Source organism: Rhincodon typus, chromosome 7 (genome assembly GCF_021869965.1).
Source record: "Rhincodon typus isolate 14 chromosome 7, sRhiTyp1.1, whole genome shotgun sequence".
NCBI classification, from domain to species: Eukaryota; Metazoa; Chordata; class Chondrichthyes; order Orectolobiformes; family Rhincodontidae; genus Rhincodon; species Rhincodon typus.
In genome coordinates this window covers 73,066,530-73,093,655 of record NC_063338.1, presented here as the reverse complement: position 1 = coordinate 73,093,655, position 27,126 = coordinate 73,066,530, and the positions used below count along the sequence as shown (strand labels likewise).

The 27,126-nt window shown below is 41.3% G+C and overlaps 1 protein-coding gene across 1 annotated transcript in view; it reads right to left on the bottom strand.

Moving 5' to 3' along the window:
* The window catches only part of kynu (kynureninase), a 201,522-nt gene that overhangs the window by 151,934 nt on the left and 22,462 nt on the right, over window positions 1-27,126 (bottom strand). Inside the window, exon 2 of the mRNA XM_048599241.1 lies at window positions 12,884-13,073. Within this exon, the coding sequence (XP_048455198.1) occupies window positions 12,884-13,052 (169 nt within the window). The 5' untranslated portion in view covers window positions 13,053-13,073. The remainder of the gene's footprint in view (window positions 1-12,883; window positions 13,074-27,126) is intronic.

The following is a 27,126-nucleotide window of genomic DNA, read 5'->3' as shown; positions in this document are numbered from 1 at the left end:
GGGAAATGAGTCCTGGTGCAGCACATGGGGAAGGAATCCCAGTGCAGTATGAGGGGAAATGAGTCCCTGGGCAGCGTGAGGGGAAATGAGTCCTGGTGCAGCATGAGGGGAAATCAGTCCTGGTGCAGTGCAATTTACCTTGGCACAGTTGAGTGCTGGTGCGGAGCAGACTGGAAAAAACTTGTAAAAACTTTTCACTGTACTTCTGTACTGGAGTACATGTTGACAATAAAGGATATTCTATGCTATTCTACTCTGATCAGTTAACCTAAGTTGCGAACCAGGCTGTGAGGTGGGGAGGGGAATTTCTAGGGAGCAGACAAACACACTCAAAGTCAAAATATTCATTTGCACTCCTGCTGATCAACTACCTGCCCAAGCCTTGCCTACAGGATTCAAAGTATGTGGCAGGGGAGGGATTTTAGCAAGATCTTGGTGCATCTGTGACTGAAACCTAGCATAGCTTGCCCTGGTACTACAAAGGAAAATTTAACACATCTTTGGGTCATATCTTCATTCCTCAGAAAAGCAAGGTGGCCACAACAATCCCCTTTAGAGGATTTGTTAAAAGGCCACCAGGATTCTATTAATATGATAGGATGAGGATATGTACACAGCAGTATCATGATCCCACATGAATTCAGTTAATACCTCAACCATTCTTCAAAATCTTTGTGGCCAGGGAAGTCTTTTGATAATTATGATTGATTTATAAACACTTGTAAATCAGGTTAGATAATTTCCATTTTTTAGACGTTGCATTTCTTCAAAGGTGGTTAGGAAGCGTGTGTACACTTCTGACCAGAAGTGGACTGTCCACTGTATTTGACAAGAATAAAGAGGCTCGATGGGTAATGTTGCAATAGGGTTTGCAGTGTGGTGCTCTAAAATTGGTTGTTCCTGCTTCAAACATTCTTTAACCTTTACAGAAGTGTAATGCACCTTCATTTGTTATAGAGGAGTAGGCCCACAAATGCAATGATAAGCCCACCGTGAATTTCCTGTGGAAAATGGGCATTGTATAGTTGACCAGGAACATGTAGATACCTGCTAACACCACATACTAAATGACACAAGTAATACAAATCTCTTGTGAAATTCCAAGATTGATGTCACTAGAATCAAATACCAGCAACATGCAATTCATGCATCTCCTTGGATTCAATGCTAAATAGACGGTAGAAAAGTACAGGAACAATGTCCTATCATACGTTAGCTTCATTTGGAAAATTAATGAGGATATGAATTTTGGTAAATTGTGTCTCTTATGTGCTCATTTGGAGGATTCTATCTACCACTGTGTAAATATGTTCAAATTCTCTTTGAAATCTATACAGCTCTGCAATTGAAGAAATAGAGAAAAAAAAATCTTGTGAGACAATTTTAACAGTACACAGGTATACAGATGAAATCTATAGCATAGTATTTATTTTAAAAATGTCACTGATTTTGGTCTTAAGGATATCTGGTAACCAGAGAAACCTCTCAGTATTGTAAATCCCCTAGTGTATGTCATTTCTTATTCTCTCTTTAATGTTGCTGTTTCACATAAAATCTAATTTTTCATCTGTAAACTGTGTCCCACAATATTTTGATGAAACATATAGATATTCAATTGTCAAGATGACTGACACAAGGTTACAGCAGAGGCAAAGTTAAGTAATACGTCATTGTGAATTCAACACTAACTTTCACTCAGTAGAACAGTATGGTAAAGCACAAAACAGATTTATTTGGAAACTATTCTTGCCATTAAATGAACTAAAAATCGTTAGCTACCTTAAAATGGATACGCAATATGGAAACCCACACCTCACACCCTGTGCACACAGCCAGACTGAACTCCCCAACAGATTGAATTTCCACTCACAGACATAGAACAATGTGGCGCAAAATGAGAGACAGCCAGTTCTGATGGGCAGGATCAGATGTATAGGTTTGTGCAGGTAGGGCTGGGTGGTTGTGGCAGGGGACAGATGGCAGCTGCAGATAGCTGTGTCGCTGAGGTCGGCTGCCATTTTGCAAACATGATGCTATCCTTGTACCTAATTCTCTTTTTCAAGCTCACTCTCCCCTCACCCCAAAGACTTTACTGATTTACAAGCTCCAGATGATGCAAGTCCATATTTTACTTCCACACGCTTCCCTCACCAAAACAATGTCCCTGTCCCTTTTATCCTTTCAGATACTCAAGAATTGTACACTGGGCAGACAGTGGTGGAAAAACAAAAAGAGAGTTACAAAGAAGAATCATTTGCCCTGATATTTGCTCAAAAATCAGAGGTTCATTCACATTAAAAGATAGATAGACACGAGATATATATGTGATAACACACTGGACATGAGTGGCCTTCAGCTAAGCCATAGAGGAAAGTTAACTACGTGCCTGCTCCCCAGAGAGCAAAGTCATCAACAAGTTCTGTTGCAGAAGATGAAGACTTCAATCGAGCAGGCAGTAGTAAGTGATAGATAGACAGGCACCATCAAATACTTAATGCTTTCACACAAGGTGATCAGAATCAACTTTGCACAGGATTTTTCAGAGGTTGAAGTCCATTTGTTCCAATTTGCAAGTGGTAACCAATATCCAATGCCTTAATTCCCACCCCCAACCACGTAGATTATAGTGGGATGCACTTTCCTGCCATGCCTCGTCTTAAGATTCTTAAGCACTCAATTAACACCTGATTCAGGGTCACTTAGGGTCTCATCCTGACGAGGCTGCAATTTTCTCAGCTCCAGGCAGGCCAAATTAAACAACAGAACTGCAGAATTACAGAATCTACACAGAATTGGTAAAACTGCACAGGCTGCATGCCAAGTAAATGGAGGAGAGGCAATCACTTGATCTGCACTAATTGGTAAATGATTAAGGGTAAGGATATTGGACAAGAAGATGGTTGCATTTGAAGCTCATGAGGGGCATGGATAGGGTGAAAAGGCAAGGTCTTTTCCTTGCAGTGGGGGAGTCCAAAACTAGAGGGCATTGGTTTAAGGTGAGACGGGAAAGATATAAGAGGGCCCTGAGGGGCAATTTTTGCACACAGAGGGTGGTAGGTGTATGGAATGAGCTGCCAGAGGAAGTGGTGGAGGGTGGTATGATTACGACATTTAACAGACATCTGGATGGATATATGAATAGGAAGGGTTTAGAAGGATATGAGCCAAATGCTGGTAGATTTATGTAGGATATCTGGTCGGCACAGACAAGTTGGACCGAAGGGTCTGTTTCCGTGCTGTATATCTCTATGACTCTAAGCTAAGCTTTGCAAGCAATACCCAAGATACCTGCACAATGAACATGGTTCAGCCCCTAATTCTAGATACCCCATGGCAAGAAGCATCTTCTCAAAATCTATCTTGTCAAGTCCCCTCAGAAACTTAAATGTTTCGAAAAGAGCACTACCCCACTTCTTCTAAACTTCAAGGAGCATATATTGAATCTGTTCAAACTTTCAATATATGCCTCCTTCATTCCAGAAATCAACCCTATGAACCTTGTCTGAACTACTTCTACATCAGTACATCAATTCTTAGGCAAAGTGACCGTAACTGCACACAATACTTCAGATGGAGTTTCACCAATGCCCACTCTGGCTGCAGGCATGACATCTGTACATTTGTGCTCCATGAAGGTCAACATTCTATTTGACTTCTGAATTACTAGTTGCACCTGGATGTGAACTGTTTGTGCTGTGTGTACAAGGACAACCAAATGCCTCTTTACTGCAACAGTCTGTTATGTTGTTCCATTTGAATAGTATTCTGCATCTCTAATTTTCCTCCCAAAGTGGACAACCTCATGTTTTCGCAGAGCATAATCTGACTGCTTTTTTAATCACACAGGTAAAATTTCTATATCCCTTTCCTCCCACTATGTGTCTTCCTCATAACTTGCTTTCTTACTCATTTTTGTATTGACAGCAAATATGATTACAATAGTCTTGTCCTTTTGTCAAAGTCATTCATATTGATTAGAACTAGTTCATCCTGACAGCACTTTACTAGTTACAGTTTACAAACTTGGAAAAGACCCATTTATCAGGTCTCTGTTTCATGTTCATCTGACAATCCTCTATTCATGTTAATATATCACAACTAAACAATGAGCTCTTGTCTAGCTCTTACATAGCTCTTTGTTGAAGTTTCTGAAGGTGCCTTTTGGAAATCCAATTACATTACATTGCTGGTTTTATTTATTTATCCACTATTCCAATACGTCTTCATAGAAATCTCATAAATTTGTCAAAATGATTTCCCTTTCAGAAAACCATGTAGGTTTTATTTGTTTTTTTATGATGTTCTAAATGTCCTGCTACCACATACTTAATAACAGATTCCAGTGTTTACCCAATGATAGATATTACATTCCCAGTTTTTTTGTTTCTTGTTGTCTGTCTCCCTTCATACGTGGTTTTCCCATATCGTGGGATTTCTTCAAAGTTCAGGGAATTTTGGAAGATGACAAGTCAATGCATCTATTAACGCTGTAACAACTTTGCAAAAATGAAGGCCATCAAGTCCAAGATACTTGTTAACCATTCGTGCCATTAATTTCAAAGTATTTTTTCTCGAAATATCATGATTGTTTTAAACTCCTCGCTCCCTTTCACCTCTTTAACTTCTAATATTCCTGGATGACTTTCTCCATCTTATATTGTGAAGACAGATACAAAACAATTTGTGTTTTGCCATTTCTTTATTTCCAATTATTAATTCCGCACTCGCTCACAAAATTTCCCAAGCAACGCACCTCTTGACTTCCCAAAGCCTGTCCACCACCTACAAAATACAAGTCAGGAGTGTAATGGAATACTTCCCACTTGCCTGGATGCGTGCAGCTCCAACAATCCAAGAAATTTGACAGCATGCTAAACAAAGCAGCCCACTTGGTTTGAACCAGTTCCACAAAAATCCATTCCCTCTGCCACTGAAATTGGTGTGTGCCATCTACAAGATGCATTACAGAAATTACAGATATTCACCAAAGATCCTTTGATAGAACCTTTCAAACTAAAAATCACTTCCATCTAGAAGTTGAGACACTCATTGTCTTATGAAAAAAAAACTTATTGCGAAGGCCTTGACCAAATTACAATTATGCCTTGAAAGAGTCAGAGCAGTTTGATGGATAAACCTTTGGCTTTGGTTAAGACTTTTTGAAATTTTCTTTTGTAATAACTGTGACTTCCCCGACAGTGATGTTCTGCCATCTGTGTGTGAACTGTGTTAACAAACCTTTCAAGATAATGAGTTTTGAATACCGGAGGTAAGTTAGGCTGCATTGACATTCTGACAAATGAGTCTATTACAATATGAAGGGTAAGGAATTATTCACTGTTCAAATACAAACTCAAATCCTTAGTACTCTTGACTGAAGGAAGTTCAAAGAAGATTGACAGTACCATGGTGAACATTTCCATGGCTTAAAATATTAATTGAGCTATAAACCACTTTCAGAATAAAATCTTGTTCCTCTCCACAACTAAAGTACAAAAGAAACTTAATTGAAGCTTCTATGTTGCAACCAGTTGGAAAGGATGACTTCGTCTCTAGAAGACTAATCAAAGAGAAGTAAATCACTTATGAGTGAGTACAGGTATTGTACTTAATTTGTGTTTCAGAAGTTAGTGCCAAATAGTCATGTACAGCAGAGAGTTTGAAATATATATTTTGTGAGAATCTATTGCAAATTGTGATTCATTCAGAAGTGTGAATATTCTCCATTATTTACCACAATTCTCAAGTCTGAGCCAGAATATGTAGATACAAAAGATATAGACAGTACAAGGAAAAAGTACTCTGCCAACCCAATGACACAAAACAGACTTTTTTAAAATTCAAAATTAATTTTAAGCTAAATTGAAAAGTCTGTTGTGCAAATATGTTCTGCAAACTTGTTAGCTTCGGATTGGTTTATGGATGTGTTCAAATCAACCTGTTCAGATATGTTATTGCACACTTTTTGAGCAGCTGAAAATTGAATCTGAGATTCCAGGTCTAGATGTAGTGACACTACCACTGTGCTACAAGAACTGGGTATATTTGATTGTAAGGTACTTGCTTCTTATCACAACAAATACCAGCCAGTGATATTAAAAAAGGAGATAGTTAAGCAAATTAAAAAGTTTCATGTATCATTTCAAATGATATTCTAGATTTGAAAAGATGAAACAAATAATCAAGGTTCCAGTTTTGAATGCACTGTCCAGTTCTTCAAGCATATTGGTGCTTAATGGTCATTTAGGAAAGGTGATGGATGTTGAAAGGCACCTGTGGTGCTGAAAAAGGAGTTGATACAATCAGGGAAAGAGAAAAGCCTAGAGGAAAGCCAATTAATACCAAATGTGTAGAAAGAAGCATTTTAATAATGGACAATAGCATTTCAAGAAAAAATAATTATTTTTTAAAAAGTTCAATCATCCTCAAACTCTGTCTCTTTCTCCAGTTACTGTGAACATCCTCAATATGTATCCAAATCATGAAGCCACTGAGTATCCTAACTTGTACATTAAGCTTTTCTGCTCCAAATGCTTGTCCTCTGTTCCAGCATCAGTTACAACTTAACAATTACAGCTGTGCACTCTTATTCATCATTGCTTTCCTCCAGGTCTATATTGTCTCATCTACACCATTACACTGGACTTACTCCTATAGCACTGATTGTGGAAGCAAAGTCTTTTTTTTCTAAAAAAAAGCAAAACAACTTACTGGGATTAATAAGGAGAGAATTGACCCCCAAATATAGTTCAGAGACTGCATGTGGTCCAGCGACTCAAATCAATCTGCGGTGCTAATATTCAATTTTAAGTTTACAGCGTTACTGATAGCATACAACTGAATGAAATGCTCTGATTGCAATGCTACCACATTTTTATAAGGTCACAGTAAAAATACACCTCTGAGTGACAGGATTAGATTGCATTATGAATCCAGATGATGGTTTCTGATGATTTTTTTTCACGTCCATTTTCTCTAAAAAATTCTGGAAAGATCATGGTAGTTGTCTAATTAAACATAAATTAATGATTTAATTTCATCATAGTCAGTTTTATTGAAAACTACTTACAAATCTTTTCTTAATGTCAATGTATCTTCAAATGAGAGTGCTAAAGCTGACTGAAGCAGCCTTCCATTAAGTGATGCAAAGGGAAAACGAATGGTATTAACCTGAGGAACTATAATATTTAATAAAGCAATATTGCTTTATTTCAAATGATTAGCTAATGCAATAACATTTACTCATGTCAGGAGCCGTGTGTGAACTGGTACAGGGTAAATACGGACTAGGGGCAGAATCTTTAAAGACCTAACGACATGGGCTATGGTGAGAAATGTGGCAGAAATTGTGTGACAAGCCCAACCTATCTTGATATAGAAACAACATGTTGCATTCTTTGACTGACTTCCCTGCATAAAGGTGAGATTCTCATTAGGTAGTTGTGCATTCCCTATTGGGGGGGATTATTGCTAGTGAATAGCCTTATAAACTGATAATCTTGTCTTGATAATATGTAGCTTTCCATTGTACCGCCTACCACAAGCAAACTAGTTGCTGAGAATTCTCAACATGGAATCCAAGCAGATGACCTCAGCTCACAGCTTTACCCAAAATTGATTGATTGATTGATTGATTGATTGATTGATTGATTTATTGTCACATATACCAAAATACAGTGAAAAGCTTTGTTTACAAGCAGTACAGGAAGATCATAGTAAACAAAGAATGTTCAGATCAAAAAGACTCAGTCAGAGATATACAGATTACATTGCACAGGGTCTATGCAAGGTGAGATCAATATTAGTAAGATCTGCGTTATTTGAGGCTGGAGAGTCCATTCATCAATCTGATAATGGCCAGTTCCTGATACTGCTCATGTGTGTTCAAGCTTCTGTATTTTCTTCCTGATGAAATTGTAGGAGATCATTTCCGAGGTGCGAAGGGTCTTTGATGATGTTGGCAGCCTTTCCGCAGCAGCAAGCTAAATGGGGACCATGGATGGAAGGTTGGCTTCCGTGATGGTCTGGGCTGTGCACACTGCCTTCTCTAGTTTCTTACAGTCCTGGCCAAAGCAGTTGCTATACCAGGCTGTTATGTACCTGGATAGTATATTTTCAATGGTGCATCTGTTGATGTTAGTGAGGGACCTTATGGACATTCCAAATTCCCTGAGCTACCTGAGGAAGAAAAGGCGTTGTTGTGCCTCCTTGACGGTAGCATCTATGTGGGAAGTCCACAACAGGTTGTTGGTTATTGTCACTGAGGAACTTTATGCCCTTCACCCTCTCAACCTCAGTTCCATCGATGTAAAAGCGGGGTGGAGGGGCACGGTGTGGGGCAGTCTCCTCCTTTCTTTCTGAAGTCGATGATCAGTTCTTTAATTTTGCCGATGTTGAGTGACAGATTTTTTTCATTGCGCCATGTCACCAAGCCCTTTATCTCCCTGCTGTATTTTGACTCGCTATTGTTAGATATCCATCCCACTATGCTGTCATTTTCAGCAAACTTGTAGGTGGGGTCCGTTTGGATGATCTTCATGTTGGACACCAGGCAACAAAATCTCAGGTCACACAACAGGGGCATCTCTGAACACATGATACATCTCAGTTCACTTTTAGAATGCTACAAGACCATAAGAAAGAGGAACAGGAGTAGGTCTTTTGGCCCCTCGAGCCTCCTCCACCAAACATTAGGATCATGACTGATCCAACATTCCTCATGTCCACTTTCTTGCTCTTTCCCCATCACCCTTGATTCCCCTATTGATCAAAAATCTATCTGTCTCAGCCTTAAATGTACACAAGGCCTCTGCCCTACAACTCTGTGGCAAGGAATTCCTAAGACTCACAGCCATCTGAGAGAAGAAATTCCTTCTCATTTCAGTGTTCAATTAGATCCTTTAATTCTGAGGCTATGCCCTCTAATTCTAGACTTTCCCATGAGGGAATATTCCCTCAGAATTTACCCTGTTAAGCCCCTTAATAATCCTATATGTTTCAATCAGATCATCTCTCATTTTTTAAGTTCCAATAAGTAAAGTCCCTACCTGTTTAACCTTCGCTCATAAGACAATCCCTCCATAATGGGGTTTATGCTAGTGTACATTCCCTGTACTGTCTTCAGTAAAATAATATCTTTTCTGAAATAAGGAAACCAAAACTGCTCACAGTACTCGAGTTGTGGTCTCACCAGCACCTTGTAAAACTTCCCTCCTCTAATACTCCAAACTCCTTGAAATAAGTATGAACATTTCATTAGCCTTCCTGATGACATGTTGAAATTGTGTGCTATCTTTCTGCGTTTTGTGCACAAGTACCCCAAGTGCCTTTATGTTGTAGCTTTCTGCAGTTTTCCTCATTAAACAATATTATCATGCTTTTCTTTCCAAAATGAACAACTTCAAGTTTTCCCACATTATACTCCATTTGTCATCTTTGTGCCCATTTACTTAACCTATCAGTATCTCTTGTAAACTGTATCCTTGTAAATTGCCTTTCCACTTCTTTTTATGTTGTCTGAAAACATGGCTACAGTACATTCGCATCCTTCCTTCCTGGACATTGTAAACAGTTGCAGTTCCAACACTGACCCATGTGTAACCCCACTAGTCACGGGTCACCAAAATGAAAAAAAATCCCCTGGCAGTCAGAGTTGCATGAGGGGTGAAGAGCCAAACGTCTTCCAGAACCCTCCCACACACACCTTGATTCTTTCCACCCTATTATTTTTCCTCCTAAAATGACAGGAAGGCAGGTATTAATGGGGATGAAAGTGGCACAGCTGTTAGTTTTGGTGCAGGAGAGTGGTGTTCTGGACAAGTGCTTATGCAGTAGAGCAGGCATCCAGAGTTAATACAGGTAGGAGATGGGGTAAGTGAGAGCAAGTGAGAGAAGATGTTCCAAGCAATAGTGGGGTAGAGTGGATTCCTCCACACTGCTGAAACTGTACTGACTAAGGTGGCAACCTGGGACCAGGCTGGCATGTCTGGTGCCATAGTGTCCACTGCAGGAGTGGGAAAGAGTATTTCCTGCCTTTGTATCATCCCATTCAACAGGTTCTCCATGTCGCTGACCACACAGCGGGGCGCTGACTTTCTCTTTTCAGTCATATCGAGGGTGAATGTCAGGAACCATGTAGGACAACTCCCAACTAATAGAGATAGTAGGAACTGCCGATGCTGGAGTCTGAGATAACAAGGTGTGGAGCTGGATGAACACAGCTGGCCAGGCAGCATCAGAGGAGCAGCTAGGTGAACTTAAGGTTGGGGTGGAAGGTGTTAGCGAAGTGGATGAACTGTTCGAGCTCCTTGTGGGTGCACGAGGCGGCGCCGTTACAGTCATCAATGTAATGGAGGAAGAGGTGGGTGATGGGGCCAGTGTAGCTGTGGAAGAGGGACTGTTCCACGTATCCTACAAAGAGGCAGGCATAGCTTGGGCCCATGCAGGTACCCATGGCCACCTGTAGGAAGTGGGAGGAGTTGAAGGAGAAACGTCAGCTTTCCTGGTCCTCTGATGCTGCCTGGCCTGCTGTGTACATCCAGCTCCACACCTTGTTATCCCAACTAATATTATGTGTCGAGGTACACAATGACCTATTAAAGATGGCACCAGCACCACAAATACCAATCCATTCTGGGATATCCCAGTGGTCGCAAATGGTTCTGGGTACAACAAGTGATAGAACAGGACTACAATTGGACTCAAGGGGAGCCGTAGGAGAAGGGTAGGTAATTAATGAGGCAGATTTGGTAATAAATGAGTCAGATCTGGCAGAGAGAAGCCCTTCATGAAATCGCCAAAATTGACTCTTAGCCAAGAAAATGTAAAAGTTAACCCAAGGAGTTAAATGTGTGGTTCAAAGATTGATGTGGGGTTAGTAGATTTCTATTCATGGATCACTCATACAAATACTAGGGTAGAAGGGATAACAAGGTGTAGAGCTGGATGAACACAGCAGGCCAAGCAGCATCAGAGGAGCAGGAAGGCTGATGTTTTGGGCCGAGACCCTTCAATCTGTTCCCAAGGGATGGGCTTCACTCCAACTATCTCGGAACCAGTATCCTGATGACCTGAAGAACGAGGGCTTTGAACAAATTGGAGACAGGTTATGTAGACTTAAAAAACAAAAGGCTATGGTAACATTGCAAACAGGCATCTAGGTAATGATACCCAAAATGTGACTGGAAGGGTCAGAGTGTACAAACATTAAAGGAAGTACATGGGGTCAAAGGGGGAAAAATGGCAAAACAACAAAATGCAGGGCATTTGGAACAAAATAAATGGATTAATGGCACAGATATTGGTTAGTGGTGTAATACCCTAAAGCCATTACAGAGACATGGTTACAAGGAGATCAAAGCTGGTAACTAAATACTCAGGAGTATGTGACTTTCAAAAGGGCAGGCAGGAAGGAATGATTAATGAGGTAACTTTGTTAGTATGGGATGGAATAAATGCAACAGCATGTTATGATCTTGGATCAGAAGATGTAGAATCCATATGGTGGAGTAATGAAAAATCAAATAGAAGAAGATCCTGGTGGAATTAATCTACAGTCCTCCCAGTGGAACCAGGAAATATCAGAGGTGATAACTAAATACTTTGCATCAATCTTCATGGAAAAGAACATTAATAACATTCCAAAAATAATAAATCAAGAGGCAAAAGTATTATTAGGTATTATTTCATTGGGAATGGAGTATAAAATTACGAAGCTCTTGCTAAAACTATAAACAGCACTGGTCAGACCACACTTAGAATACAGTGAACTGTTTTGATCGCTTTTTCTATTAAAAGATGTAATGGCATATGAGACAGTCCAGAGAAGGTTCACTAGTTTAAACATAAGTGTACGAACGAGGTTGAAAATGTCAAGCCAATATTCATGCGTTTAGAAGAATGATGGATGACCATATTGAAACATATAGATTCAATGGCCGTGACAGGTTAGATGTGGAGAGCATGTTTCCCCGTGAGAATTTCTAGGACCAAACAGCATCATCGCAATGTTGCCCATTAAAAATCAAAATGATGAGTTTACTATTTCAGATACTTGTGAATCTGTGGAATGCTTTACAGTTGAGAGCTAGAGTCCCTACAGTGTGGAAGCAAGCCATTCGGCCCATCGAGTCCACATCCATCCTCTGTAGAACATCCCACCCAGGCTCATGTCCCTTACCCTATCCCTGTAACCCTGCATTCCCCATGGCCACTCCACCTAAACTGCACATTTTTGGACTGTGGGAGGAAACCAGATCACCTTGAGGAAGCCCACGCATACACACAGAATGTGCAAATGCCACCCAGAGAATCACCCAAGGCTGGGTTCAAACCCTGGTCCCTGGTGCTGTGAGGCAGCAGTGATAGCCACTGAACTACCATGTCATTGTCAAGGCTGGATCATTAAGAACATTCTACATGGAGATAATCAGTAAGTAAAGTAAGGGTTACAGGGAAGAGGCAGAAAAGCAGACATGAATGTGATAGAGAATAGCTTTGAATCATAGGACGGACAGAAGGAGGCCATCCAGCCCATCAGGTCTGCAAGAGCATCACAGCTCATCGCATTCACCTGCCTTTTCATCGCAGCCCTGAAAATATTTTCACTTTGATAATTAGTCAATACCATTTTGAAGGTCATGTCTAAATGTACCTCCACTGCATTGAGCCAGTGCATTTAGATCTTAACCATTTCCTGCGTATAAAAGGTTTTCCTCATGTCCCAATCTGGTTATCAGATCAGACTCCTCGGGCCAAATGGTCACTTCTACTCTTGCAACATATGGTCTTAAAACTCTAAAGTTTTAATAACTCTAAAGTTTTAAGATACTTAAATCAATATGAAGTATCAGCACAATTGAACTATTCGAACATTAGAACTTACCAAACGGGAGGTCTTTCATTTTGGGTATATGGAATTGGTCTCTAATATGTCGCAATTGATCTTCTTGATCCAAATGAATTGCAAGCTTCTCATCAGTGATGCTGCAGCCTAAAATGGAAGCAGCAGATTCCAACCTGTGAGCTGGGGAATTGTCAGTATGTTGATCCATGGCTGATAAGCTGCAATCAGTCTAAAAGGTGAAGAAAATAAAATGGCTTAGTCGCATAAAGTAAGTTGTAATTCAGAGTAGTTCCCACAAAACTGAATGTGTTCATGCCTGTCTTCATGATGCTCCTACTTTGTTTAGAATCATAGAATCCCTACAGCGTGGAAATAGACCATTCAGCCCATTGAGTCTGCACCGACCTTCCAAAGAGCCTCCCACCAAGAACTAACGCTCCCCCCAACACCCCTCCACCTAACCTATTTCAGTGACCCTGCACTTCCCATGGCTAATCTATCTAACCTACACATCCCTGGAAACAATGGGCAATTTAGCCTGGCCAATCCACCTAATCCACAAATTTTTGGACTGTGGGAAGAAACCAGAGCACCCAGAAGAAACCCAAATAGACACAGGGAGAATGTGCAAACTCCACACAGACAGATTGGAAGCACACCTTGGTGCTGTGAGGCAGCAGTGCTAACCACTGAGCCACCATGCCCGCAGTTTAGTGGAAGAGTGAGGCATGGGGACATGGTGTGGCAAGGGGCTGGGTGAAAGAAGACAAGAGGACAAGAGCACAACCCTAGTAATACACCGATATTACCTTCACTAGCAGGATATCTGCATAAGCCCATTGCATTGTTTCGCACTCAGTGAGGGGCCCACAGCCAGACAGCATCTAACACAGAAGTTAATGCTGTGGACCGTGTCCAAAATGAAACAATAACAGCGGTGTAATGTACAATGAAGAGTACAAAAAAATCTTGTTCAAATGGGCCATTGTGCTGAGGAGTGGCAGATGGAGTTTAATTTAGACAAATGTAAGATGGTGCATTTTGGTAAGGCAAATCAGGGTAGGAATTTTAGACTTAGTGGTAGGTTCTTAGAGACTGTTGCCAAACAAAGAGAACTTGGGGTGCAGGTTCATAGTTTCTTGAAGGTGTAATCACAGGTTGACAGGGTATTGAAGAAGGTGTTTGGTACGCTTGCCTTTATTGGTCAGTGTGTTGTGTATAGGAGTTGAGAAGTCACGTTGCAGCTTTACAGGACATTGGTTTGGCCACTTTTGGAATTCTGTGTTCAATTCAGGTCTCCCCACCAAAGAAAAGATGTTGTTAAGCTTGAAAGGGTGCAGAAAACATTTACAAAGATGTCTCCAGCGTTGGAAGATTTGCACTACAGGGAGAGGCTGAATAGGCTGTGGCTATTTTCCCTGGGGCATTGGAGGCTGCGGGGTGACCTTATATAAGTTTAAAAAATCATGAGGGGCATGGATTGGGTCAATAGCTAAGGTCTTTTTCGAAGGGTAGGGGAGTCCAAAACTGGAAGGCATAGGTTTAATATGAGAGGGGAAATATATACAAGGGATCTAATGGGCAACTTATTCACACATAGGATGGTACGTGAATGGAATGAGCTGCTAGGGGGAGTGGTGGAAAGTGGTAAAATTACAACAGTTAAAAAGCATCTGGATGGGTACACGAATAGGAAAGATTTAGAGGAATGTGGGCCAAATGGTGGCCAATGGAACTAAATTAATTTAGGATATCTGGTTAGCATGGACAATTTGGACTGAAGGATCTGTTTCCATGGTGTACAACTCTGACTGTGACTTTAAATGTTATCAGTATTGAGGCAAAATACTGCAGATGCTGGATTTCTGAAACAAACACAAAGAATGCTGTAGAAATTCGGCAAGTCTGGGAGCATCTGTAGAGAGACAAACAGAATTAACATTTCGAGTTGATACTGGGCTCAGAATGTTAACTCTGTTTCTCTCTCCACAGTCAATGTCAGACTTGCCAAGCTTCTCCAGCATTTTCTGCATTTGTTGTCAATATTCAATGTTCTATTTAAAAAATTCCTGTATATTCAGTTAGATATTGTGCATTTCACTTTAAACATAAATATTGACTAGTAAGGAGATGAATTGCTAACACCAACACCAGCTTACTTCTATAGAAATCTTGCTAGAAATTTAATACAACTTTTAGATTCTGCATGTATTCCCTTACTTACACAACAATGATTGTCACATAATGGTGGTTCTGCTAGACCCACTTAACTCATGACCTTATTACAGCCTAAGTACAAACATATCAAAAGAATTGGTCTCGAAGATGTGAAGTGTGAATGAAGGCACACAGAAGTATTATGGGTACGGCATAAAGAAGTCCGAGCAAAAATTGAAGTCAATAGAAATCAAAGAGGAAGATTTCCAGTGGTTACAGTCAATAATAGCACAAAGGAAAAATATTGTGTTTGTTGGAGGACAATAATCTCAGCCCAAGGGCTTCATTAAAGGAGAAATTCAGTGTAATGTCCTAGGTTCAACCATCTTCAGCTGCTTCCTCAATGACCTTCCCTCCATAATAGCACCAAAAATGGGAAAGTACAGTAATGATTGCTTAGTTTTTAGTATGATTTGCAACTCCTCAGTTACTGAAGCAGTCTGGGTTTTCTTACATAACAATCTAAAATCTAGGCTGAGCAACAAGTAACATTTGCACCAGACAAGTGCTAACCAATAACTATATCCAACAAGGACAAATCAAACTATCTCCTCTTGGCATGACCGTTGCTGAATCCCTTACTATGAACATACCTGGGGTTACTATTGGACAGAAATTGAACTGGATCTGCCATAGAAATGGTATAGCTTCAACAGTCGGACAGATATTGGAAATTCTGCAGATACTAACACATTTTCTAACTCTACAAGGCATGTTCATCATTCATTAGGCACAATTAGGTGTATGCTGTAATATTCTCCACTGCTTGGATTATTGTGGCTATAACAACTCAAGAGGTTTGACACATAAGAACATATGAAATAGGAGTAGGTATAGGCCATTCAGCCCCTTAGAGCCTGCTCCATCATTCTATAAGACAATGGCTGATCTGCCCCAAACCTCACCCCTTCTTCTGAGCTAGCTTTTCGTAGCCCTGAATCATTCAAAATCTATCTCGCTCCTTTTTAGATACTTTCAGTCATCTAGCCTTTATAACTCTATGCAGTCGAGAATTCCAGACATTTACCGTCTGGGAAAATAAATTCCTTTCCATCTCTGTTTTAAATAAGTGTACCCTTATCCTGTAACTATGCCCCCTAGTTCAAGACTCCCCCACTAATGAAAACATCTTCTCAACATCTACCCTATCAAGCACATTCAGAATCTAAGATTCTTCATTCTTCCAAACTGTAATGAATAAAGGCTGAACCTATTTAGACATTCTCAATATGTCAATCCCTTCATCTCAGGAATTAGCTTAGAGAATTTTTGTTAAACTACCTTCAATGTGAATACATCCTTTCATAAATACAGAGAACATAGCTGGACAAAATATTCCAAGGTGTGGCTTCGCCAACACCCTTTATAGTTGAATCAAGACTTCACTAGTTTTAAACTCCAACTCCCTACGAATGAAGTTCAAAATTCTATTTGCCTTCTTAATTACCTGGACTGCGTGCATGCTGACTTTTTGAGTTTCATGCATAAGGCCACCTAAATTTCTCCATGCTGCACTTTTCTGAGACTCTCTACATTTAAGTGATCTTAAATCTTCTTGCAGATTCCTTTTGTCTTCATCATAACATATGCCCTCCCACATATTTTTGTAGCTTCATAAAATTTGAATATTGAACACTCTTCCCCCTCCAAGTCATTGATATAAATGGTAAATAATTGAAAATCTCAGATTAATCCTTGTGGCAGTTATGTCTTGCCAACCTAAAAAAGGCCTATTAATCCTGACCCTCTCATCTGTGTGTTAATAAAGCCTCAAATCATGTTATAGATCACCTTCAGTAAGATGTATTCCTACCTTATGCAATAACTGTCACATATGGCAACTTATCGACTGTCTTCTGGAAATCCAAATACACTGCATCTATGAGTTCCCCTTTATCATCTCTACTTCATCTATCCTCAAGATCTCTCGTAGATTTGTCAAACAAGATTTCGCTTTCATAGAGCCATATTCACTCTCTGATGTTAAGCTAAACTAAATGTCCTGCTATTTTTTTCTTAATAATGGACTTCACCATTTTCCAACAGCAGATGTTACATTAATTGGTCTATAATTTCCTACTTTTTGTCTCCCTCCCTTCTTGAACAGGGGCATCACATCAGTAGTTTTCCAATCAATGAATTCTAGAATATTTCAACTAATGCCTCCACTGTCTCTGCAACCACTTCCTTTATAACCCTTGGATGTAGTCCATTTAGTGCTGGTGACTTGTCTGTCTTTAGTTTTGTTGTATTGTCAAATTCTTTCCCTCATAATAGAGATTATTTCAAGACTTTTCCTTCCAAAACAGGTTATTTATCTGTCAGGTTTGGAATGTTTATCGCATCTTCCATTGAGGACCAATGCAAAATATTGGTTCAAAATAATCTGCCATATCCCTGCCCCCCACTATCAATTTTTAGTTGCGTCCTCCAAATGGAGCCCATCAGAATGGATCAGTTCTTTCTGTTCCCGGTATAAGTACCATGCCCCATGAGTTGGGGTCTATGTGTGCCATATCAATCTTTCAACCACACCTTTAGCCCTCTAAGCTTAATCTAGGGCAATCTGAATATGGCTAAAATCGTAATCCTGACATTGGTACCTTTATAGTTTTATTTTATAATTTAGCCCGGAGCTGCTCCATGACCTAAGCAGGGCACATATCTACCTATGTTATTAGTACTTACATAAACCATGACAACTGGATCCTCCTCCTACTCCAAATTCCTCTCCAGCCTAGAAGAGATGTCCTGAATCTTGGCATCAGATAGACAACACAGCCTTCAGGACATTCTGTCTTTGCTGCAGAGAACAATATCTATTCCCATAACAGTGCTATGTCCCATAACTATGTTTCTCTTTTCTTCCCCCACTTGAATGGCACTCAGCACCGTGGTGCTTTAATCAGTTCACTCATCCTTCAATGATAGGGCTAGAGTTAGCTCGGGTTAATTCAAACTCTATTGCAATCTGTGCAACCAGAAGCAGTGGCTGAGGCTCTCCTAACTCTAAATTCTGGATCCCAATACCTGTGTCAATTGTTGTTATACTCCCTGATTCTGATCACAAATCGAATTTGATGTAATTAATCTAAGGGTTGTGACTTTCTCCTGAAATACCATGACCACATAACTCTACAACTCCCTGATATGTCACAGTGTCAAAAACTCAGACTCTAATTCATTAACTCTAAGCCTAAACTCCCCATGGAGCCAACTATTTATTGCAGGTGTGGTCATCGTGGAATGCACGAGCATCTGACAGCTCCTACATACTCAGCTGTAACACATCATCTACCTAGCAAGCTCCACTCTATTCAATTAATTATTTTGGATGTTGAAAGTTTGAAAAGTCATTTTCCTAATTGTACTCTTCAGCTGCAATATCATCTCCTGATATTAACCACTTAGCTAATCAAAAGCAGCACAGAAGAAATAACTACCAATCATCCACCTGTTTTCCTGTGACATTAAGATTCAGTTCCGACAGGTAAAAGCAGGTTGAATGGGCTCTTTGCTGCCAGTTTTAAATCTCCTGTCATTATTGCTCCTCGAACATAGTCTTCTAACACAGCTCTCCCAGTCTGCTTCACAGTGATGCTGACCAGCTGAACACTCCTTCCAGTCTGCTTCACAGTGATGCTGACCAGCTAAACACTCGTCCTAGTCTACTTCATAGTGATGCTGACCTATTCCACAGTCCTCCCAAACCATTTCACTTTCTAAAATTTCCATAATATATATTATTCATGTAAAATCTTTATATACATACATAGTCACTAGAGCAGTTTGACACTATACAGTCTTTACTTATGGAGACCAGACAAACACAAAACATTTCTTACTTATACAAGATTATATTTGCATATATTTGAGGCAGAAGGAGGGTCCAATAACTGAATAGACCTAATTGTACTTTGGTAGAAAGACTTTAAATCATGGTCTTGCCCCACTATTTTTTGGCATCAGCTGCCCCAAGCTTTAGTGCATCCCTCAGCACATAGTCCAGGACCTTGGAATGTACCAGTTTGCCACACCCAGTCGAGGTCAACTCTTTGCACTGCAAGTCAAATAAGTTTGGGGGAAGATCAAAGAGCTTCTTTCACGGAGTTGATGGTCTTTCAGGCACGGTCAATGTTTGTCTCAGTGTGCATCTGAGGGAACAGACCACAGAGCAGGGTCCTGCATCCCAGAGCTGCTTGGGATGAACCGTGGCAAAAACCACTGCATTTGTTTCCAGACTTCCTTTGCAAAGTCACATTCCAGAAAGAGATATGTGACAGTCTCTACCATGCTCAGCTGCTTCGAGGGCAGTGTGCAGTGGTGCAGAGAGTCCGGATGTACATGATGGATCTCACAGGTAGTATGCTCCTCGCCACTAGACAAATGATGTCTTGGTGCTTGTTGGAAAGTTCTGGTGATGAGGCATTCTGCCAGATGATTTTGATGGTCTGCTCAAAGAACAACTCAACAGAATCCACCATCTCCTTTTGCCGCAGGATCTTGAGGATGCTATGTGCTGATCACTTCCTGATGGGCTTCTGGTTAAAGGTGCTTTTCTTTGCAAATTTCTCCACAAAGGACAGATGATATGGAATGGCCTAATTACTTGAGCATGCTGTGGCACCAATGCAAGTCCCATCCTTCACAACACCAGGGACAGGTAGAACCTCAGTAAGTAGTGACACTTGGGTATTTGTGTAGCAAGGGTCTACGCACAGCTTGATGCAGCCACGCACAAAAGTGGCCATTAGGATAAGGGTGACATTGGGTATGCTTTTCCTTCTCTTATCCAGAGCTTTGTACATCGTGTCCCTGCGGACATGGTTCATCTTAGACCTCCAGATAATGTGGAAGATGGTTCAGGTGACTGCAACGGCCCAAGTTCTGGGAATGGGCCAGACCTAAGTCAGCCACAAAAACAGAGAAAGTGCTTCACACTTGATGACCGTGTTTTTACCCACAGTGAAGAGGGAATATTGCTCCCAAAAGCTCAGTTCCTGCCTCACCTTGGAGACATGATCCTCCCAAAGTTTTACACGTGTCCTGATCCCTCTGAACCGTATTCCTAGCACCTTCATGTAATCTGTCCTGATGATGAAGGTGATAAAGGATAGTTTGGTCCAGTTCCCAAAGAACATGGCCTTGCTCTTGCCTCGATTTACCTTGGCTCCAGAGGTCAGTTGGAACTAGTTGCAAATGTTCATGAGTCTGCACACTGACAGGGGATCCATGCAGAAAACACAACATCCTCCATGCACCGGGAGGCTATTTCATAGTGACACTGACTTGGTACACACTCCTGCAAGTCTGCTTCACAGTGATACTGACATGCTGCCTACTCCTCTAGCACATTATCCTGGATAAACCAGCCTGCTTGATTAGCACCCTATCCAAGCCCAACCATCCTGACCGACCCATCGTCTCCACATCCAGCCCCACTGAACTCATCTCTTCTTACCTCGATTCCATTCTCTCCCCCTTGGTCTAGGTACTCCCCACCTACATCCGGGACATAAACCACACCCTCCACCTCTTTGGTAACTTCCAGTTCCCTGGCTCCCAGCGCTTCATCTTTACCATGGATGTTCAATCCCTATACACGTTCTTATCCCACAAGGACAGCCTACAGGCCCTGAGTTTTATTCTCTCCAACAGACACATCCAGTTCCACCCCACCCCCCACCCCCCCCCACCAATACCCTCCTCCACCTCGTTGAACTAGTCCTCATCCTCAATAAATTTTCCTTCAATTCTTCCCACTTTCTCCAAATCCAGGGAGTTACCATGGGTACTTGCATGGGCCCCAGCTATGCCTGGCTGTTTGTCGGTTATGTCGAACAGTCACTCTTCAGTACGTACACCGGTACTGTTCCCCAACTCTTCCACCGGTGCTGCATCCTACACCCGGGCTGAACTGGAGCCCTACATTGACTTCACTAACAACTTCCACCCTACCCTCAAATTCACTTGGTTTATCTCAGACACCTCCTTCCTCTTTTGTGACCTTTCCGTTTCCATTCCTGTCGACAGTTTACAGACCAAGATTTACTATAAACCCACAGACGCTCATAGCTACCTGGAGTACACCTCCTCCCACCGTGTATCCTGCAAAAACTCCATCCCATTTTCCCAATTCCTTTTTTTCCATAACATCTGCTCTGATGAGATGTTCCACTTGCAAGCATTCCAGATGTCTGCCTTTTTCAAACAACTCTCTTTCCTGTGCCCCACACCCTCACCCCCACTCCCTCGTCATCCAGACAGACCTTACCACGCGTCCTCAATTCCCCACTCCACAGCGCTCAACCACCCCCACTCCAAATAAAGTAAAGATGGGGTTCCCCTTGTCTTCACTTTCCACCCCACCAGCCTCCATATCCAACATATCATCCTCAAACACTTCCGTCGACTCTAATTAGACCCCACCACCCGGAACATTTTCCACTCTCCAACCCTCTTTGCCTTCCACAAGGACCATTCCCTTTGCCACTCCTTAGTTTGTGCCACACTCCCCATCGACCACCCCGCCTCCGTTTCGTCAAGCATCTTTGCCTGGGCCGTGACGGCCAACCTATCCTCCCAGTCACTACCCATTTCAACTCCCTGCCCCACTCCCCCTCTAACATGTCCGTCTTCGGCCTCCTCTAGTGTGTCAGTGACTCAGAATGCAAGTTTGAAGGACAACACCTCATCTTCCGCTTGGGCACACTACAGCCTGGAGGACTCGACATTGAGATCTGCAATTTCCAATAAACTTCCCAACCATTCCCCGGCTCCTCTTCCAGACCCACCTCCTCCCTTCCATTCCACCTTCTGACCCTCCCTATTGTATAGGACTTTGGTTTGACCACATTTGGAATACTGCATACAGTTCTGGTCGCCACATTACCAAAAGGATGTGGATGCTTTGGAGAGGGTACAGAGGAGGTTCACCAGGATGTTGCCTCATATGGAGGGTGCTAGCCATGAAGACAGGTTGAGTAGATTAGGATTATTTGCATTAAAAAGACGGAGGTTGAGAGGAGACCTGATTGAGGTCTACAAAATCATGAGAGGTATAGACAGGGTGGATAGCAAGAAGCTTTTTCCCAGAGTGGGGTCTCAATTCCTAGGGGTCACGATTTCAAGGTGAGAGGGAAAAAGTTTAACGGAGATATGTGTGGAAAGTTCTTTACGCAGAGAAGGTGGGTGCCTGGAACGCGTTGCCAGCGGAGGTGGTAGAGGTGGGCATGATAGCGTCATTTAAGATGTATCTAGACAGATACATGAATGGACAGGGAGCAGAGGGATACAGATCCTTGGAAAATAGGTGACAGGTTTAGATAGAGGAGATAGATGGATAAATTGTTAGTTACAAAGGAAATTAAGGAGTCTAGAGATAGTGAGAAAGATGGAGTAAAGGTAGATGATCAGTCTTGACCTTATTGAAAGGTACAGCAGATTTGACATGCCAAATAGCTCTTCCTCATTCTATTTCTTATGTCTTTAGGTGAAAAAATGACAAAAGAGGATCTGAATCGGCGCAGGCTTGGAGGGCTGAAGGGCCTGTTCCTGTGCTGTAATTTTCTTTGTTCTTTTGTTCTTTCCAGCCACCAACAGGATTCAGCCCTCCCATCGACCAACAAGTTCATATCTACTACCAGTGTCCACCCGTCACCACCGTTCCGCATCCACCCCTCACCTCATCTCATCTCTTTACCTGAAGCTCCCCCTAGCCTCACATTCAGTCCTGAAGAAGGGTTATACCTGAAACATTGAATGCTCATTTCCTCCCGGTGCAGCCTGGCTTGCTGTGTTCTTCCAGCCTCCTGTTTGTCAACCTTGGATTCCAGCAAGTACAGTTTTATTGTTTCTAATATGATTAACCTGATTGGATGCATATGTAACCAATTAATGACACAATTGGTTTGTGTTTGGTTTGTAAACACTAAGGTGGACTGAAAACAAATGGAGAAAGTTTCTGTCGTTCCTTTGTTCTGTGAAGAAGCTCTGGACGTTCAGAGGTTACCTGCCCTGTATAACATCAATAAACTCTTAGATCCTGGAAATGGACATCAGGTTTCGAGTTATTCATTCAGTCATTTTGCCCCAACAAAACCATAAGACAATAAGACAATAAGACATGGGAGTAGAACCAGGCTATTCAGCTCGTGAATAAAAATTTCTGACTTTTTTAAGGGGCTTGAATGGGTGGATATTGAAATAAATATTTCCCTAGGCTGGAGACCCTAGATCACAGTGTTACAGTCTCCCAGTATGGGGCCAATCATTTTGGATTGAACTGTGAACCGTGAATCATTATAATTTTCTAGCTCAGAGAGAGGTGGATGTTCAGTCATTGAGCTCATTCAAGATGGATAAATTGTTAGTTACAAAGGAAATTAAGGAGTCTAGAGATAGTGAGAAAGATGGAGTAAAGGTAGATGATCAGTCCTGACCTTATCGAAAGGTACAGCAGATTTGACAGGCCAAATAGATCTTCCTTATTCTATTTCTTATGTCTTTAGATGAAAAAATGACAAAAGAGACAGAGCTAAAACGGGTTTATTTTTGCTGCATAGAAAAACACAAGCACATGCATCCATCTTATCCAGAAGTGCTGAGTGGATGGAGAATCTTAGCCTATGTTTAAAGTACCCTGCATATCGGTCTTCAGCCAATTTATTTCACTTTATGAGATATCACAAAATGGCTGAATATCCTGAAAAGATTGTGAACTCTGACTGCATGCCATACACTCCAGATATAGCTGCACCCCCAAACCAAACCAAGCTGTTCCTGTACAGCTACAACACTGGCATCTCCCCAGCAATGTGGAAAATTGTCAAGGTATGTCCTGTTCACAAACAATAAGATAAATCCACTCTGGACAATTACCCAGCTATCAATCAACTCTCAATTATTATCAAGGTGATGGAAGAAGTTGTCAGTTGGGCTATCAAATGGCACAGGCTCAGCAACAAACCTTTCATTACTCTCAGTTTGGGACCTGACAGGCCTGCTTAGCACCTGATCTCATTGCAGCCTTGCTTCAAATATAGACAAAAAACCAAACTCAAGGTATAAGGTGACAGTGACTGCTCTTGACATCAATCAGCATTTCGCAGAGTGTGGCACTGAAGTCAATAGGAATCAAAGGGAAACCTCTCAGTGGTTGGAGCAGTAGCTGTCACAAAGGAAGATGACTGTGACAGAACTCAATCATCCCAGTCCCCGGACATCTCTGCAAGAGTTCTTCAGAGTAGTGTTCTAGATTCAATCATTTTCAGCTGCTTCTAGAATGATCATCACTCCATCATATTGTCGGAACTGTGGGTATTCACTAATAATTAAGCAATGTTCAGTATCATTTGTGAATCCTCAGAAACTGTTGCACTCCATACCCACGTGTAGCAAAACCTGGACAAAATCCAGGACCGATATGCGGTAAAATTCATGTTATACAAGTGCCAGGCAACGACCATCTCCAGCAGAAGAGAATCTAACCATCTCTGTTTCACGTCAATGGCATTACTATCACTAAATCAGGTTGTTGACTTGCTCGCTGAGCTGACTTGTTTTTGTTCAGATGTTTCATCATCATGCTAGGTGACATCATCAGTGGAGCCTGCGATGAAGCGATGTTATTCTACCCCTCTTGGTATTTATACTGTACGGTCCGTAAATTCCAAATGGAGTAGAACAACATCACTTCATCAGAGGATCCACTGATGATGCCACCTAGCATGGTGACGAGACGTCTGAACAAAAACAAGTCAACTCAGGGAGCACGTCAACAACCTCATCCACAACTCGAGCTACAGATCTTTGCCAAAACTTTATTACTAAATCATCCATCATCCTGAGGATTTTTACTAATAGAAACTGAACTAGACCAAACGCAGAAATATGGTGATTATGAGAGCAGGTCAGAGGTTGGAATTCTATAGAAAGTAACTCCCTCCTGTATCCCCAGAGTCTGTCCACCACCCACAAGGTATAAGTCAGGAGTGGGATGAAATACTCTCCACTTGCCTGGCTGAGTCCAGTTCCAGTAACACTGAAAGAGTTTGACACCCAATCCATCACCTTCATCGTTCATTCCCTCCACCAATAACTAAAGGTTATCCATCTACAAGATGCAATGCAACAACTCATTGTCACCTTCAACATCATCCTACAAAACTGAGACCTCTACCATTAGAAGGGCAATAACCGCAAATGCACGGGAACACACAATTTTCCAACTCACACACCATCCTCACTTGGAGTTAAATTGCCATTCTTTCACTGTCACTGGGTCAAACTTCTGGGACATCTTTCCAAACAGCAGTGTGGGTGCACATATACCACGTGAGCTGCCTTGGTTCAAGAAGGAAGTTCATCAATGATTTCTGAATGGCAATTAGAGATAAGCAACCAATGCTCGACCAGCCAGCATAAGCTAATTAGTTTAATTAAACATAGTAAGTATAGCCAGGGAGCTAATATGTTCAGGCTATATCATGTGGATGTGCTCCAGCAATATCTGCAATGAGTGTCAGAAACTTGAGGAACTTTAGCCAACTGAGCCACCACTCACTTTAGTTATATCATGTGATGAGAGTGAACCACTGAATCTCAAAGCAGTTGACCTAGCATTCAGGCCTGAATCATAAACTTTGTAACAACGTTTACCACATCAGTGTAACTTTTGCACGATTGTTAACATCCAAACATTGTTTAACATTGTTTAGGACAAGAGTCTCTTCTCATTAGGCCATCAAGTAGTTTACCTCTACCACACTAGATTAAACAGTCTTGAGGATCCTTACCTCACAGGACATGGTGGCAGCAAACCCAACTCATAATGATCAACAGTGCAGATAGCCTTACATGACAAGTTGGTCTGTGGTAAGGATTGCTCATTCAACATTCCATTGAGCTGTCTCATGCTGTCGGTGTTGGAGGTCTGAAGATCTCAGACATAGTCTTATGAATCCAACTCATGCAGACAATCAGCAACAAAAGAGTAGAACCCTGATAACTCCATTAGAAGAAGAGCTTGTGACAAGATTCCTACAGAATCCACAGGAGATTGTTCAGAACGCTTTGGAACTTTTATTCAGTCTAATACAGTTAAAGATTGCATTCGAGGCAGGTAATTTGCAGCATGGAGTAGTCTAGAGTTGGGTTTCAGTGAGACAGTGAACAGATATCAGAGGTTCCATGAAAAAAGTTCAAATGTCTGGTGGATAAGGAAAATAATTTTACAAACTGGTGCAGAGTTACATTCTGAGAAAGCTGAAAGTACAGTACTCAGAGTTCAGATTAAACATTGCCACTGCAGTGAACAGTACCGTGAGTCACAGCTTTAATAAGTGAAGTCAAGGACCACAGAAGCAATTCAAACTGAGGTCCTAGTCTTGAAGACTTCACAAAGCCGTACTTAATGCAATAAACGTCCTTATTATAAGATTCAGTAGACAAGGTCTAATATAAGAAGAAAGATATTAAGGCCGTAGAAAATGTAGGAGGTTCATTATTAAAACTGTGATAAGAGTAAGAAGCAATTATTGAAACTGCAGGCAGCAGGAACTATTTTGGAAAAACTCTGAAATAAATGGGGTTTTTTATCAGGGCCACAAGTGGCAGGAAACAGTCAGAAAAAGTGAATAAAGCAGTCAGCATTACTGTAGTTACAGATGCCGGGATTCATTTTAATAGAATCATTAAGGAAACTGGAATAATTTAGTTTGGTCAGAAATAGCAGAATACAGCCAGAGAAGCCAATGAAAATGGTGGGAATCCTCCAATTGAGCCACTTGAATTGGGAATCCTTCACACCACCTGCAAAAGGCAGAAATTTTCCACTTTGGCCACAAAAAAGTGCAAAAACCCTGCAGTTGCAGCACAGAGCAGCAGCACTTCTAATACTGCAAATTTAAAAAATCTTTCAGCAAGTAAAGTAAATAATCACATTTAGAGGACATGGCATCAGAACTAGCGGGCAGAATCTTAATGGATTATGACAAGATTTGTGGTAAAATTGGACCAGAAGGTCAGCAAAGCCCGCATCCTGCTCCATCTTCCATGCTTTTATA